The sequence below is a fragment of the Aricia agestis genome, chromosome Z (genome assembly GCF_905147365.1).
Source record: "Aricia agestis chromosome Z, ilAriAges1.1, whole genome shotgun sequence".
Taxonomy (NCBI): domain Eukaryota; kingdom Metazoa; phylum Arthropoda; class Insecta; order Lepidoptera; family Lycaenidae; genus Aricia; species Aricia agestis.
Window position 1 is genome coordinate 21,659,776 of NC_056428.1, and position 16,377 is coordinate 21,676,152.

At 36.3% G+C, this 16,377-nt stretch overlaps 1 protein-coding gene across 1 annotated transcript; it reads left to right on the plus strand.

The window, feature by feature from the left end:
* Window positions 1-2,356: 2,356 nt before the first annotated feature.
* Window positions 2,357-10,116, plus strand: LOC121738615 (transmembrane protein 208). Its single transcript, XM_042130787.1, has 4 exons — window positions 2,357-2,493; window positions 3,706-3,861; window positions 7,882-8,018; window positions 9,808-10,116. Exons 1-4 carry the CDS (start codon window positions 2,485-2,487, stop codon window positions 10,025-10,027), a joined length of 522 nt encoding a protein of 173 aa, XP_041986721.1. The 5' UTR covers window positions 2,357-2,484; the 3' UTR covers window positions 10,028-10,116.
* The last annotated feature ends 6,261 nt before the right edge of the window (window positions 10,117-16,377 follow it).

Genomic DNA, 16,377 nt, shown 5'->3' on the forward strand with positions numbered 1-16,377 from the left:
AAAAATATTAATATTTGTTACTGTTATTCTGTATTTATGTACATCGAAGAAAATGTTTATATTCTCTTTGAAAATGTTTAAAATCAATAAAACGAAAGCAATTCTGAAATCGCTCTTTTCACTCGACGAAATCAGACAGTTGTTTTTTTTTTTTTTTCATAGGTTGTGACTTGTGAGTACAAAATGCATTTTAACATCCTAATTCCTAATACTGCATTTACACATTCGCGTTCGCCATTCGCCTCGTCATTCGACGTTGATTCGACGAAACATTCGTATACGAATGCTGTCGCGAACTTTGTCGCGAACTACCGTTCACACATTCGCACACGAACATGGAGGACGTGTTTATATTATGATAGCAATGTTGAATAAAAAATATGAAATTTATTATAGCGATATTTTGGGTTCCAAATGAGCTCTTCCTTTTTGTAAAATTCTAGGAATTCTAAAATTCGCCTTTCAATCCACTCCATTTTTATTACATCTTATATCTTTAAACGAGCAATTCTTGTATAGAGTCTGGCCAACGGAAGCTGAACCAAGCTTTTATTTTGACTGGCAACACTATTCTGCCAGTCGATGGTTTGCGGTTGCACGATTTCGTGATCTTGATACTTGGTCATAATTATTATTTTATACTCTTGTGATCTTTTAATTTTTCATACTAGACATGTTATTTATTTTAATAAATGGTATTTTTATTGAAAATCTTCACGAAGATTCGGATGAGAAACAGGAAAGTTTCCACCATACCATTGTGACCCATCGAATATTCTACTCTCTCGTTAATACCGATTAGACAAAAACACAATTATTTTACGTGCACTTTTTCCACTATATTCATTTATTATTATTACAAATTAGCTAAAAATTAGCTAAAAACACGACCGGTTTCGAAACAATTCTACTAGGCTTAGTTTTAGGCTTAGTTAGCAATATATTTTCTAAGTCAGTATAGGCTATACGAAGTGTTAAAAAATATGGGATATAAAGCACAATATTCAAAATACCTTAAACCATAAACATTTTAATAAAACGTAATACTTTGGCTGTAATTAATTTACAAACTTACCTCCGAAAAAACTGTATTTCATCGAAATATAAGTATTAACTAGGATAATTGTACATTTTATTTGAATAAATTGTTAGTAAATCTATATTAAAAGTTCTTTAACCGAACAATTTTGTTTCCTAATATTTATTTCCAAAGATATTTAAAAAAAAAAACATGAAAAATAGAGAAGATCCGCCCGAGAACCTACAGTTTTATGCTAAGCTAAAATGAATCTTATTGCGATGCGTATACGCTTGGTCTTTGGTTGTGTGCAAGGTTATCGTTTTTGATTCATCGGTCCATAAACTACTAAGATAATCAAATTTGAAATTTCGGTTGCGTAACTTAAATATATATATATATATATATATATATATATATATATATATATATATATATATATATATATATATATATATATATATATATATATATATATATATATATATATATATATATATATATATATATATATATATATATATATATATACTTGTATAAGTCGCGTTATGTCCCGATTAAAAAGTTTTCATTAAAAATAAATAAATATATAAATTAATAAATATAATAAAAAAATAAGTATATAAATAAATAAAAATATATAATTTGCAGTACAGTGTACTTCAGTTAAATAATAATAATATGTATGTTTCAGCTTTGTACACGTCCTGTAGAGTCGGACGCTAGCTGTCAATTGAGTGCAGACGAATGTGTAAACAGTAAGTTCGTATTCGCGATTCGTGTCCTTTGATTCGCGTCCGAAAAACCGCTCCCAGCGCGAATGCCACGAATCGCGAGGCGAAGTGCGAGCGCACTGTTTACACATTCGTGTTCGTTACTCGCCTCGTGATTCGCCTCGCGATTCGTGCGAATGTGTAAATGCGGTATAAGTTCGTATTCGCTATTCGTGTCCTTTGATTCGCGTCCGAAAAACCGCTCCCAGCGCGAATGCCACGAATCGCGAGGCGAATAGCGAGCGCACTGTTTACACATTCGTGTTCGTCATTCGCCTCGTGATTCGCCTCGCTATAAATGCGGTATAATACAAAAATATATGTACTGAAAAGTGAAAACAGATATCGCAATAACGTATGCGATATTATTGACCGTAACGCGCCTGTGTGGGGGAGCTTTTATTGTTTTGAAATTTGACGTTTTGTTGTGACGTATCACGATTCACGGTACCTATCACGTAGACCATACATGAATGATGAAGTGAAGAAGTAAAATGATTTGTAAATTTTTTAAAATTTTAATAAATTCCTGTATTATTAATTATAATCTATTGCATAATTTTTAAAATATAATTAAATATCAAGTACTTTGTGCCTTTTAAATTACATTTATACGTCATAACAATACGTATTTTCAATCAATTCCTAGAATAGTATAAAAAGCTGCAATTTTAAAAATTATTTCCAAGAAATATGCCTCCAGTAAGTAAGCACTTTCTTTGTTATCCTAAAAGTCTTATATGTAGTTACTCAACTCCTGACTTATTTGTATAAACAGTTTTAATTTTAGGTTAGGTGTCGTTTCGATGACGAGCTTTGAATATTGGTAATATTATGCTCATTCGATTTACATAAAACGTACTTATTATACTTTAAATAATTACTCTCTTTTATTATGATTACCGTTACTTAGATGACATGAAAACAATGCTTGTTAAAAACTATATTGTATAGGTAGACATTGCCTGCATTATTGTAAAACACACATGTGATAGTGTAAAAAATTGCTATTTATCTTTTTTCGAGCCAATAATTGTATGCTATATGCTGGAGATTATTGTATTTGCATTATGGACCTAGACTTTATTCTTATGATAAATACTCACATGTGGTTTTGCTTGATAGTTTTACTCCAAATCGAGTAATAATTACTGTGTGGACCGCAAAACTGACAGCTCGAAGGCTCGCATCAAGCCGGCTTGATGGAATTAAATATATCAATTTAGAATATAACTATCAGGCAATGCTGAATGTGTGGACGAAATCCTGAAATGCAGGTTTTGCTCGACGTTATTGCTCGATTGAGTAAAACCATATGTGAGTACTTAGCATTAGGCTCATGATCTGCACTTAAACATGTTGTCAATGTTTTCGTACCATATTCTGGTAATATCTACATATGTTTTTAGGGTTCCGTACCCAAAGGGTGAAAACCGGACCCTATTCATGAGACTTAGATGTCTGTCTGTCCGTCTCTCTGTCCATCTGTCTGTCCGTCTGTCTATGTCCAGGCTGTATCTCAAGAACCGCTATAGCTAGAGTTCTGAATTTTTCACAGATTGTTTATATCTGTTGCCGCTATAAAAACAAATACTAAAAATAAATTAAATATTTAAAGGGGGCTCCCATACAACAAACATGATTTTCTTGGCCTTTTTTGCTCGATATCAATAATGGCAACGGGTAGGCGCTTGATATTTTCACAAAGCCTTAATTTAATTATATGTCTGCTTCAATATTTACGAATAATATTAAAATAAAATAAAAAATTTAGGGGAGCTCCCATACAAAAACACAGTTTTTCGCCTATTTTTCCTCTATAACAGTACGGAACCCTTCGTACGCGAGTCTGACTCGCACTTAGCCGATTATTTCAATTATAAATGGGATTAACAATCTTGTATTATATTACAGCAAAAGGGAAAAACCCCTACAAAGGGTGCAAAGCAAATATTGATGGAGAACACAGCGACAGTGTCATTTTACCGCAACATGGCTATCGCAGCCGGGCTGACATACAATCTACTAGCCTTCACACTGTTTGCTGAGAGTCTGTCTTATGGTGTAATAGTAAGTATCTTATATTATCCATTCTGCAAAAAGTAATTTAAAAAATTAGAAAAACTTTTCTAGAAGCGTTTATGTATTTTTTATATTAATTTGATTCTGAATGGCACATAATAATAACAATAATAATAATAATAATAATAGCTCCCACACCGGTTTCGGTGACGGTGGCCGGTTTCATTGAAACCAGGCCAGCTACGCAGGAGTAATTTTTATAGTGCCCAAGTGTGTGCGCAGTACACAAGAGCACTCTCTATTCCTTTACTCTCATAACCCAGTGGGACGGACGACCGACACGACTGGCGAGAGATCAGGCGCAGGACCGACTTTTTACATGCCCATCCGACGCATGGATCATCTTACTTGTCAGACAATCAGGTGATCAGCCTGCATTGTCCTAACCAAACTTGGAAATAACATGTTTCCAACGCGGGAATCGAACCCACGACCTCCGAGTCAAGAGCCGCGCTCTATACCACTAGACCACGGAGGCGTCCATATGGCACATAATATGACACACTTGAATGGCAAGTTCCTTTGACTGGATATTTATAATGTACTATTAGAGAAGTACTGAACTTGTGGAAAGTGAAAACTGGAAAGGATGAAAGGCAGATGGGGGACCTATGTAATTTGGTGGCGTCATGTCAAATCCAGCCGACAGATCACTATTATTAGCAGCACTTTGTCCCAAACCCGATCAAAGGCCTTTGCAATATACAATTTGGAGCATGGACGTCCAGGGAAGGATTCTCCAACGCAGTAATTGCTACCCTCCTGGGGTAACAAATTGGTTTCCAACTGCAGCATTTCTAGGGTAACCCACTAGAAATGCCGCAGTTGAAATGGAGATTGGTTCTCCAGTAAACACACTCACTCGGCGAAACCCAGCGCAAGTGCTGTTTCACGCCGGTTTTCTGTGAGCCTGTGGTATTTCTCCGGTCAAGCCGGCCCATTTGTGCCGAAGCATGGCACTCCCAAATATTTAAAAGTAACTAAAATAAATATAATAAATGGAATGAATGTACTTTTATCCATTACTATTATTATAAAGCTAACTTTTCTTTTTGAATTCGCTTATCTCAGGAACTACAGGTTCGATTAAAAAAATCTTGTTGTGTTAGATAGTCCATTTATCGAGGAAGACTTTAGGCTAATAATGCCTTTTTTTAGGGTTCCGTTTGGGTTCCGTAGCCAAATGGCAAAAAACGGAACCTTATAGATTCGTCATGTCTGTCTGTCTGTCTGTCTGTTCGTTCGTATGTCACAGCCACTTTTCTCCGAAACTATAAGAGCTATACTATTGAAACTTGGTAAGTAGATTTTAAGATTTTCATACAAAAACGGAAAAAAATATTAAAATTTTTAGGGGTCCCCATAGATACAACTAAAACAAAAAAAAAATCATCTAACCTATGCGTGTGGGGTATCTATGGATAGGTCTTCAAAATCATATTGAGGTTTCTAATATCATTTTTTTTCTAACTCTCTCTCTCTTCTAAATTATATTAATAGAGAGACTCTTCTAAATTGGTAAAATGTGTGTCCCCCCCCTCTCTAACTTCTAAAGTAGGGGCATGATAAGTCTAGAAAAATATATGATATACATTACTACAAAAACTACAAACGCAAATTGGTTCGAACGAGATCTAGCCAGTAGTTTTTTTTTATACGTCATAAAATATGGTAAAGTAAACCTTAATTTAACTTTCATTAAATCAACTGAAATATGAAAACCTCTTAATTTCATAAACATAAACCTTATTGCTGCTGCGGAACCCTTCATGGGTGAATCCAACTCGCACTTGGCCGGTTTTTTTAATATTTCCGTAGCATTCGTGATAAGATTGAATAGGTATATTTTAGTTTAGCTATATTATGTCTGCCCTTCATAATAAAGTTTATTCCCCTTGATATTATGTTCTTTCATAATATTAATATGTCGGTCTGGTGAGTGGCCACGAACTTCAAAAATGACGCCAGCATTACTCAGACCCCTTCGCTGCATTACAAAGTAGCCTTTGTCCTATTCCATCCAAATATCAATTATTGAATGTTTTGCCGGGCATCTCATCCACAAATCGGTGTGATAAGATCCTAATATTAATTCTAATAAAATTTGATATACCAGTTCTTCTGCAATTGAAAAATATGTGAGTAAAGAATTTAGACACTCGAAATGTTTTCTTCAAAACAATAGCCATTGTTCAAGTTTCACAAAATATTAGTCAGTTATGAGATTGTTACATTTACTATTTGATATAATGGTCAAACACGTCATGAGTATAAAATTTTGTAACTTACCCTTTTTTCACATTTTTAAATTATTGGTGGTAGGCAACATGAATGACAATTTGAAAATAATATGTGTTTCTTTATTCAGAAATAAAATATTTAATTAATTTTTATTGTAAACTAAATGACGTCGGTAACCATATATATTAACGGCCATTCCCAATATTTGATCTATCTCTGGTTTTGCCCTACTAGAGATAGGAATAGCTCACATTAGACATTAGAGACATATATTTTATGTCAATTGTGACCTATTCCTATCTCCAGTAGGGCAAAACCAGAGATAGATCAAATATTGGGAATGGCCGTAAGTCTATGCCGGTAACTCTGCTGCGCCAAATTTCGTTTATGGTGCGAAAATCGTACATTAAAAAAAAAAACACTCCTCATAAGTCCCTTCCTGTTTCTCAAAGTATCTCCATACGAAGTCGGTTCAGCCGTTTAAGAGGATACACCAGGGGCTAGAGAAATGAAAAAAAAGTACGTGTAATATCTATAGCTGTCTCCCTTACCTCAAGCCTATACCTCAGAACGCGATAGAGACAACTGTAGAAAATCAACGATTCGTTGTCCCCTGATTCCTTCTCCAAAACTTAACCGATTTAAGTACTTTTTTCATGAAAGATTAAAGGAAGGCTTGAGCTGTGTTCCAATGTTTTTTTTTTGTATAATCTAGCCAAATCTGTTTTCTGGATGTTTGGACACAGCGGAAAATCTGCGCACTTTTTGGGGTTTTTGAACGTTCATATCTTTTTTAATAATTGAATTATGAAAAAAAAAGAAAACATAGGGACATTGTATTAGTGGCCGTAGATATTCAGGAAAAAATTATAACTCTACTAGCATTACCCAGGGAGGAAACAGGGGCCAACGTTTGTATGGAAAAAAGGGCGGTGTGGACTCCTCTTAAGCGTAAAGAGGTAACAGAGAGACACATTCTACCATTTATAAAATGAGTACAGTAGATATTGTTATTCTAATCAAATGTCTTTATTGCCAGAATGTTGTTGTTATTAAGGTCTTACTCATAGTTCTAACATTCTGCCATAACAATGTTAAGAAACTTTCTATTTTTTGACGCTGCAAAACAATGGGGATTGTCCATTTTTTTTTATTTTGCTCATTACAAAAACATTTCGAGGAATAAGGTCAGTGATCGTTTTTCTGTATATAAACGAAAAAAATACCCATTAGTTACTTATATTTTTGAACAAATATGTTTAACCTTTGTTTGACCTTCAATGGCGTTAAATTAGCAATAAATTCGACCAAAATTACGTTTCGAACTTTTGGTAAGCTTCTCGTATCAGCTTTCACATAATGAGAACTTGCATTTGACGAACCAGCCATTATAAATAAGATTGAAAGGAAATAACATACTGCAGAGGTCAATTATTGGCCGCCGATGATGACGTCAGAGCGAAACTTTAAAAATTTATTGAGAAAAAACTAGCCAATGAATTTCAAAATTATTTAATTTATATTCTTAAAATACCCTATTTTTACGAAAAAAAAAATAAAAAGTACATGTGATTTTTTTTGGACAATGCCCATTGTTCATGGCTGTGACTTGTGAGTCTTCAGATAATTAGTAGGAACTAACTTTGTTTATGTTTGTTTTAATATGCATATTGTTTAACTAACAGGACTGACATTTATTTTTTATAAAGGCCCTATAAATAAAATATAAGTAATAAAAAATAAATTAGTTAAAACTTTATTTTCCAGTTCCTCGATGTGTTCGTGGTGATCATATATCTGGGGTGCTACCAGATGATGGTATACATCAGCCGGCCTAAGTATACCGACAGCAACCAGCTGGTGGACCCTGGACTGGATCTGAACATGGAAGGTGGCATGGGAGAGTGAGTATAACCATACTATCATTTTAAGTTTTTGTTTCAGCGCTGCTACTTTTGCAGTGAGCTCCGTTTAAATGATACATACACAATATGTATTATCTGTGGGCACGGCAGTTCCCCAGCCAAGCTTTTTAGCAAAAGCCCGTGCCGCCGTACTATACTTTTCTCGAAGCGGTTCGCGGCTATTTCACACCCCCTTTATCTTCGATGTTAATAAAGCTAGGGATTTAGAATTTCGGTCACTAGGAGCAAGTATTAAGACTAGCTTAATCTCCAAATTACATGAAATTTTGATAAATAGTTTAATAGTTACGGATGGTCAAAGTTACTAAGGTTCACTCGGCGTAACTGGGCGGTAGCGGTCATTGACTCCCTGTCAAAAACTTGTCATTTTCTATATAAACCGCGATTGACAATAAGGTGACAGATGTTGTCAATCGCGGCTTTGTATAGAAAATGACAAATGACAGGCACTCTGTAATCTGATTCTGCTATTTTATAACATGAATACATTTTATTCCAGCCCGGATACAAACAGCAAAATGTCTCAGTAGTTTTTGCGTGTACTGCAAGTGTATACTGCAATCTTCGCCGCGCTAACTCCCTAAGCTCATGATTTACCGGACCAATTTTGAAATAATCGGCCAAGTACGAATCGGACTCGCGCACGAAGGGTTCCATTCCATTATAGAGCAAAATTAGGCCTAGGATTGCCTGCGGGATAGTAAAAGTTCTCAAAAAAGAATACACTCCGAACCCGTATCATGCCCGACTCACCCGTTCCATAGTCAGCAGGGGTGCTCCTCAGGCAATTGCAGTAGCAGCAAGCCCGTTGGATCTTGTAGGGGCAGGATGCTTGTCTTCTCAAGCACGTGGTCCGCTCCGGAGCGTAGCTGAAGTACTCTTGAATTTTGATGCACTTTGGTCGGCCGACCACACAAAAAGTTCACAGCGATTATATTGAAAAACCAAAAGGGAAAGAAATTTGAAATTCCAGCTGGATTAAGCCTTTTCAAGGAAAAATTATCAGAACAAAATTTTCTCGTATGCCATCAAGCCCGGTCCGCGGCAAAAAGGGCCCAGCAAACACTTGTCATCTGTCAAGTGTCAAAGATATGTATTCTTCGTCTTCTTCCGACAGTGGTGAATTGCCATATTATGTTAAAGGTTCATCCAACGGTTGATGAACAGAAACTCCCAAACTGAGCTACATCCTAACAGTGGAAATCAAACACAACACAAATCCAGAGTGTAATTTGAGAACTTATTATTTAATTATTAAGGAAATTAAGGAAATACAATATATTAAATTATAACAAAATTAAGTGCACAACCAATACCTGTTGCCATTATTGATATAGAGAAAAAAAGGCCAAAATAATCACGTTTGTTGTATGGGAGCCCCCCTTAAATATTAATATTATTTTGTTTTTAGTATTTGTTGTTATAGCGGCAACAGATATACATAATCTGTGAAAATTTCAGATGTCTAGCTATACCCGTTCTTAAGTTACAGCTTGGAGACAGACGGACAGACATCGAAGACTCAGTAATAGGGTCCCGTTTTTACCCTTTGGGTACGGAACCCTAAAAGCTATATTATGGTCCCTTAGGGGCAATAAAATGCACGGTTACTCGGGATTCCTTAGGTTCTTCCGATGATAAAGCCACTCGAAACTGAAACTCAAACTCAAACATTTTTATTCAGAATATTTTTTTTCAAATGTTTCCTGAATGTCGGTACTAATCTTGCCTACCACCTTGCATTTATAAATTAATTTGTTTGTTACAGGCACGTCAAAGACATAGTAATACTGTCGTCTATAACTCATGTTCTGGCGCTAATATCGAACTACTTCTGGTTGCTACTTCTTCTCCTACCAATAAGGGCCTTCTGGTTGCTATGGACCAATATCCTTGGCCCCTGGTTCTTCCAGGAAGCACCGGAGGACACAGAACAAGACGAGAAGAAGAGGAAGAAAATGGAACGCAAAATGAAGCGGTACCAATAAAAGTAAATTCGCGTACAAATACCTTATTGCCTAGATAAAAAAAATACATTTAAAAATATTAAAATTCAAATATTTATATATATTATGCAATAAGTGAACGTATAGTGTTATTGTAAATATAAACTTTGTGCATTTGCTTAAAAAATTTAAATTATTATAACTTGAAATTCTTGTTCAAAGCTCACTTCAGTTATAACGTAGAATACGACATATCTGCGCCTCGCCTTACGACTTTGACTTGTAACAAACAAAGACTTATGAGATGAACTACAAAACAACTTACGGCCGTTCCCAATATTTGATCTATCTCTGGTTTAGCCCTACTAGAGATAGGAATAGCTCACATTAGACATTAGAGACATATATTTTATGTCAATTCAATGTTAGCTGCGATTGGTTGTATGTCAAACCAGAGATAGATTGAATATTGGGAACGGCCGTTAGTCTTCGCTATCCATACTAATATTATAAATGCGAAAGTATCTCTGTCTGTCTGTCTGTCTGTCTGTCTGTCTGTCTGTCTGTCTGTCTGTCTGTCTCGCTTTCACGCCAAAACTACTGAACCGATTGCAATGAAATTTTGTACACAGTTATTCTAGAGTCTGAGAAAGGACATAGGCTACATTTTAATGTGGGAAAATATCTTATTTCCATGAAAATATCGATGAAAATTAATGCGCATTGCGCGTGGCCAGCGCTCATCCCGGGGGTCCTGGGTTCGAGTCCCGCAGGCGGAACAAAAAGTTTTCAATGTTCCTGGGTCTTGGATGTGTATTAAAATAATATTTCAAAAATCTTGAATATATTTTATGTATAATATTATAAAAAATCCAGAAATATATCGATGCAATGAACATTTTAGTTCTAATACGATTCAACAGATGGCGTTTTATTTTTTACTTCATTGTAACATAGAACTAATCATACTTATTAGTTATTTATGTTTTTATTTATAGTTTTTAATACGTTAGAATATTATGTTTAATAATATTATCACTTGGTATAATAATAATCAATCTATCTTATCTTATAGAACTCCTACTGCATTTCTAATATATCTGACAAGTTGACAACAGAAGGCGCTCTAAAATAAAGGAGTTCTAGTGTACCGTGTTGGCCTATATTCCTTCCAGAAAACATATCAATGCAATCAACATTTTAATTCTAATATATGAAAACAGATGGCGTTTTAATTTTTACTTCATTATTGTAACAGAACTAATCATACCTACTTTATTATATTATATTGTTTTTATTCATAACTAGCTGTTGCCCGCGACTTCGTCCGCGTGGACTTTAGTTTATAGCGCGCGGTGTCAACAAAATTTGTGTCAAATTTAAAACTTTTTAAAACCCTGGTAAGTGGTACCCCTCTTAGGGCCGCGCTACACCGGAATGGCAGCGCTGAAAGGGCTCGCCTCGCTGCTGCCATTCCGGTGTAGCGCGGCCCTTAATTAATCAAAATACCCAAAAACAGCTGTGCAGTGTGCACATTATACTAATATTATAAATGCGAAAGTATCTCTGTCTGTCTGTCTGTTTGTCAGTCTCGCTTTCACGCCAAACGCCAAAACTACCGAACCGATTGTAATGAAATTTTGTATACAGATAGTCTAAAGCCTGAGAAAGGACATAGGCTACTTTTTTACTGGAAAAAAGGGTTGTAAGGGGGTGAAAATGCGTAAATTTGTTCAAATTAAGTTAGTTCCAAAAATTCATAATAGATGGCACCGTGCGTCTTCTACATCGCGCTGACGCTTGCTTAAAAGTCTTTCTATAAGAGGTGGTATCATCTTACATTTAAGTTTTGATTTTTTTTTATTGTTATATCTATTCTACGGTATTAAATTACTCAGTACTTTATCTGTGCAGTGAAAGACCATTTTTTTTCACTTTTGTATGGGGAAACTCGTGACGCTCGGGCCCTTGCCCATACAAAAGTGAAAAAAAAAAATTCGTCGTTCAGCGCTGCTACTTTCCCAGTGAACTCACTACAAGGAACACGTACACACCCTAAAGTATTATCACTTATTTTTGTTAAACACTTTATATACAACACAGGAGAGCTACAAGGGGCGTAGCTACCGCCGTATCTGCCTTATCACTTATACGGGCCCCGGGGCCGTGGTGTGTATTGCGAAAATTATTAAAAACTTTCCTAATATTATTTTTTACATTCACAAATGACAATGTTATGCGATTATTAATATAATTAATAATCGCATAACATTGTTGTGTATACATAAATTGCCTTCAAAAATTGCCTATACGGGGCCTCACCAAAGCACTCTACGCTTCTGAGAGTAAAGGCTGTCACAGACAGAGCAGGTAATGTAAAGATCTATATTATACACTTGCGTGCAAAAAAATCGACCCACCTCTCTCCTTATGATTCAAACGGTAATAACTCAAGAAATATAATTAGTATTAAATAAATGTTGGTATCGTTTTAAAGGTAGTACATTAAGGATTTAATTAATGCTATAGTTATTGTAACTGTAAATTGTTTACTAATTCTACAGCCTTAAAACAAAAACCGGTCAGTTTGGCATAACATTTCAGTAGCCGATTAATGACATCTTTCTTGTAAAAAACACTAACAAATTGATTTCAATAGCTCGTAGTGCCACCCATTACCCTAATTTAGGTTTCCATCCGGGTTTTCCTTGACCTTATCAAAGTTATGATGAACTCCTGAGCGATACTATGCCGATCTTCTTGTACAGCCACCCGGTGGTCCTGAAGGGTATCTGCGGCAAGAGTCCGGGCCCTGACCCTCCTTTTGAGTTCTCCCCATGGGTGCTCAATAGGATTAAGGTTAGGACTCCTTGCTGGCCAGTCCAAACCCGAAATTTCGACGTCGGAGAAATATTGACGAACTTTCGCAGCAACGTGCGGTCGAGCATTGTTCTACATCAATATGAAACCTTCGTCAACAAAACCAGCACATGGCACCGTAAGTTGTCCCAGTACGCCCTGAATGTAGCGATAGGTTCTCAAAGTGCCAAGGCGCGGCCCGGTTACGAACTCAAGATTGGTTTATGCATCAAAAGAAATCTCGCCCCATACAGTCCCCGAACACCTATCAAATGGTAGCCTTTCGTCAATGCACGCCTGCGCAAATCATTCTCCTTATCTACGGTATGCTTTTATGCGACCATCGTTACCATAAAGACTGATTTAGCTTTCATCAGAAAAGAGCACGACCCGCCGTTGCTCCAATGAAAAATCAACATGAGAACGTGCGAAACTAAGCTGCGCTTGACTGTGTGCTGGGGCTAATTTTGGACCGTTAGCGAGTTTTTGTGAAGTCAAACAGCTGCCTGCAAGTCTTCGTCGTACAGTCTACTCAATTACTATAACTCATCGGACTTCCCTTGGCCGTCGTTGCACTTGAACTGAAATGAGATGTCGATTCCGCAAGGACGTTGACACCTTAAAACGGTCATCACGTTCAAATGTAGCCCAATGTCTCCCTGAACATGGTCGCATGGTAAAGTTTAGAGTCTCTAGAATACTTCGGTATACTCTTGTAACCGAAGTTCGACTTAAATTAAGACTTCTAGCTACAACTCGTTGTCTAAATTCAGCTCTTAGCAAAGCCCCTGCTTGAGAGGCTTTATTCGGAGTAATATCCATTTTGCCACAAAGAAATTACGTTTAAAATGAAGTTAAATAAACAATAAATCAATAAAAATCAAGACAAAACAAAAACAATAAGATTTGACCGATTTTTCATACAGATTTGTTCAATTAACGATTAAAAAACTGAGTGATGGGGGTGCTTAGTGATTTGTGTCGTTAGTAGTCAAGCATGTTGGTTTTAGAAAATGTAGAGTAAACGTACACATTCCCTATCATATTAACTCGCATTATTAATAAAAAGAAATAATAAATAACTATAACTTTTTAAGATATAGCGACTTGAACAGAAATGCGCGGGGTGGGTCGGTTTTTTTGCACGCAAGTGTAGTACGATACATTTCGATACATCTCGATAAATCTTTCTATAGAAATCGTCAAGAGACCACACACAACAGCTATAATGTACATTTTTAGGGTTCCGTACCTAAAGGGTAAAAACGGGACCCCATTACTGAGACTTCGATGTCTGTCTGTCTGTCTCCAGGCTGTAACTTAAGAACCGCTATAGCTGGACTTCTGAAATTTTCAGATTATGTATTTCTGGTGCCGCTATAACAACAAATACTAAAAACAAAATAAAGTTAATATTTAAGGGGGCTCCCATACAACAAACATAATTTATTTGGTCTTTTTGGCTCGTAATCCCTAATGGCAACAGGTAAGCACTTGAAAATTTCACAAAATCCTTAATTATACATATAACTAAGGATTTTGTGAAATTTTCAAGTGCCTACCTGTTGCAATTAGGGATTACGAGCCAAAAAGACCAAATAAATTATGTTTGTTATATGTAGTACACATGTACTTTAATATTAAATAGTTAAATTAAAATAAAATAAATAATTTATTTTAATTTAACTATTTAATAATATATAAAATAATAATTAAGGGGGCTCCCATACAAAAACACAATTTTTTCCCATTTGCACTCTATAACGGTACGAAACCCTTCGTGCGCGAGTCCGACACGCACTTGACCGATTATTACATCTTCGTATCTTATGATACAGAGCTATATGAAAATATACATTTATATTTTGATACATCTAAATACATCTCACTACATCTCAATACATTTCTGTATACTACTATACATCTCTTCTCTTTATAGGATGTTCAAAATTTTCTGTGATTATATTATATGTGTATATAGCACAGCACTTCACAGCAGGCACTGCAGGCAGTCTGTTCCCCAGAGCCTTTATTTTTAATCAAATATTATCTTCAATCCACATCGTTCTGTTTTTGGCACAATCTTATATCTTTAAACGAGCAATATATATGTATATATATATATATATATATATATATATATATATATAATTGGAATCTCGGAATCGGCTCCAACGATTTTCATGAAATTTAGTATATAGGGGGTTTCGGGGGCGATAAATCGATCTAGCTAGGAAAATTTACGAACGCTATGAAGTTGACAGATGACGTCGCGCCTATTCTCATAGAAGAGGGCGCCAGCTGGTGAGTAAAGCAGTGAACTAAGAGAAATAGAGACGATTTGGTAAGTTTTTAATCCATAAACACTTAAATAGGCTAAGATTACGAATTGCTTCTTCAACTCAACACTGTGTTTTAGGAAGGCTACATAATATTCTTAGACGTTAACGTCTTAACTTTAATAAATATTGTTTATGGACTTTTTATGAAACATACGCAATATATCTGTTGTTTTCAAGTTTTCATGTGTTGTTTTTTATTTAAAACCCCAAATGATACACGAAAGTGTTTAATCGTCAAATTCATAAAATGCTAAAAGGACGATTTGGCGCATTTCCGAAATAATATTATGCTGGAACTTGGCTTGACACGCTACCGCGTGTCTAGACCATAATAGACACAACTACTACTTTGACTGCAAAGAGATGGACGAAAAACAACATCAGCTGTCAATTCTTTCGGGTTTCACGATGCTTAGTGTAGGACTCTGGTGTAGGCGCACACGAGGCAACAGGCGTCAGCGACAGCTCGACGGCTAGACGCAACGACAGGCTACGGCCGACAATTTTCATATATTTTGTTCGAAGCTCCGCAGTCCGCACACTTGGCGTCAGGTGCACGTCTGTTGAGAATCTCAAAATGGTTACGTTCGATGTTGATGTGTTCATTTCGGACGTCGAAGCGCGTCCTGCTGTTTGGGACTTACGTTCGAAGGAGTATAGTGAGTTTAGTGACCGAGGGAAGAAAAATCAGGCTTGGGAGGAATTACGCCTAAGCACCAAGGCAAGTGCAACTAGAACCTCATCCATATTCACTCACAAGTTGAACAACACGGCCGTCTCTCTCGAATACTCTACTACTAATGATGGCTTCCTGCACGGGCGCGGCGTCTGTCGCAACGACTAGTCGTCGACGCAAGCGACAGCTCGGCGTCTAGACGCGACAACAAGACGCTAGTTGCAAACGACAACGCCGCGTCTGAGCGACGACTAAACGCAACAAGTCGCCCTGCTTGCGATGGCTCTTATCAAATGAATATTAAGGGCCTGTTTCACCACTATCTGATAAAGTGCCGAATAGGCTATTCACCAATTAACCTATTCGTCACTTATCAGGGAGTGGTGAAACAGGCCCTTTAGAAGTGCGCTGGCTCATGGCTGATATAATTTATTTTTAAAAGGACAAACGGCCACTGTTGCGGTTTTATTTTTCTCAGCTGCAATTAGGGACCATCCATAAAGTACGTCACACGA

What these genes read in the sequence shown, in the direction of transcription:
- LOC121738615 (XM_042130787.1), top strand. An exon ending in GTCTGTCTTATGGTGTAATA is followed by an intron (nt 3,862 to 7,881) that starts GTAAGTATCTTA and finishes TTTATTTTCCAG; the next exon opens with TTCCTCGATGTGTTCGTGGT. An exon ending in ATGGAAGGTGGCATGGGAGA is followed by an intron (nt 8,019 to 9,807) that starts GTGAGTATAACC and finishes TGTTTGTTACAG; the next exon opens with GCACGTCAAAGACATAGTAA.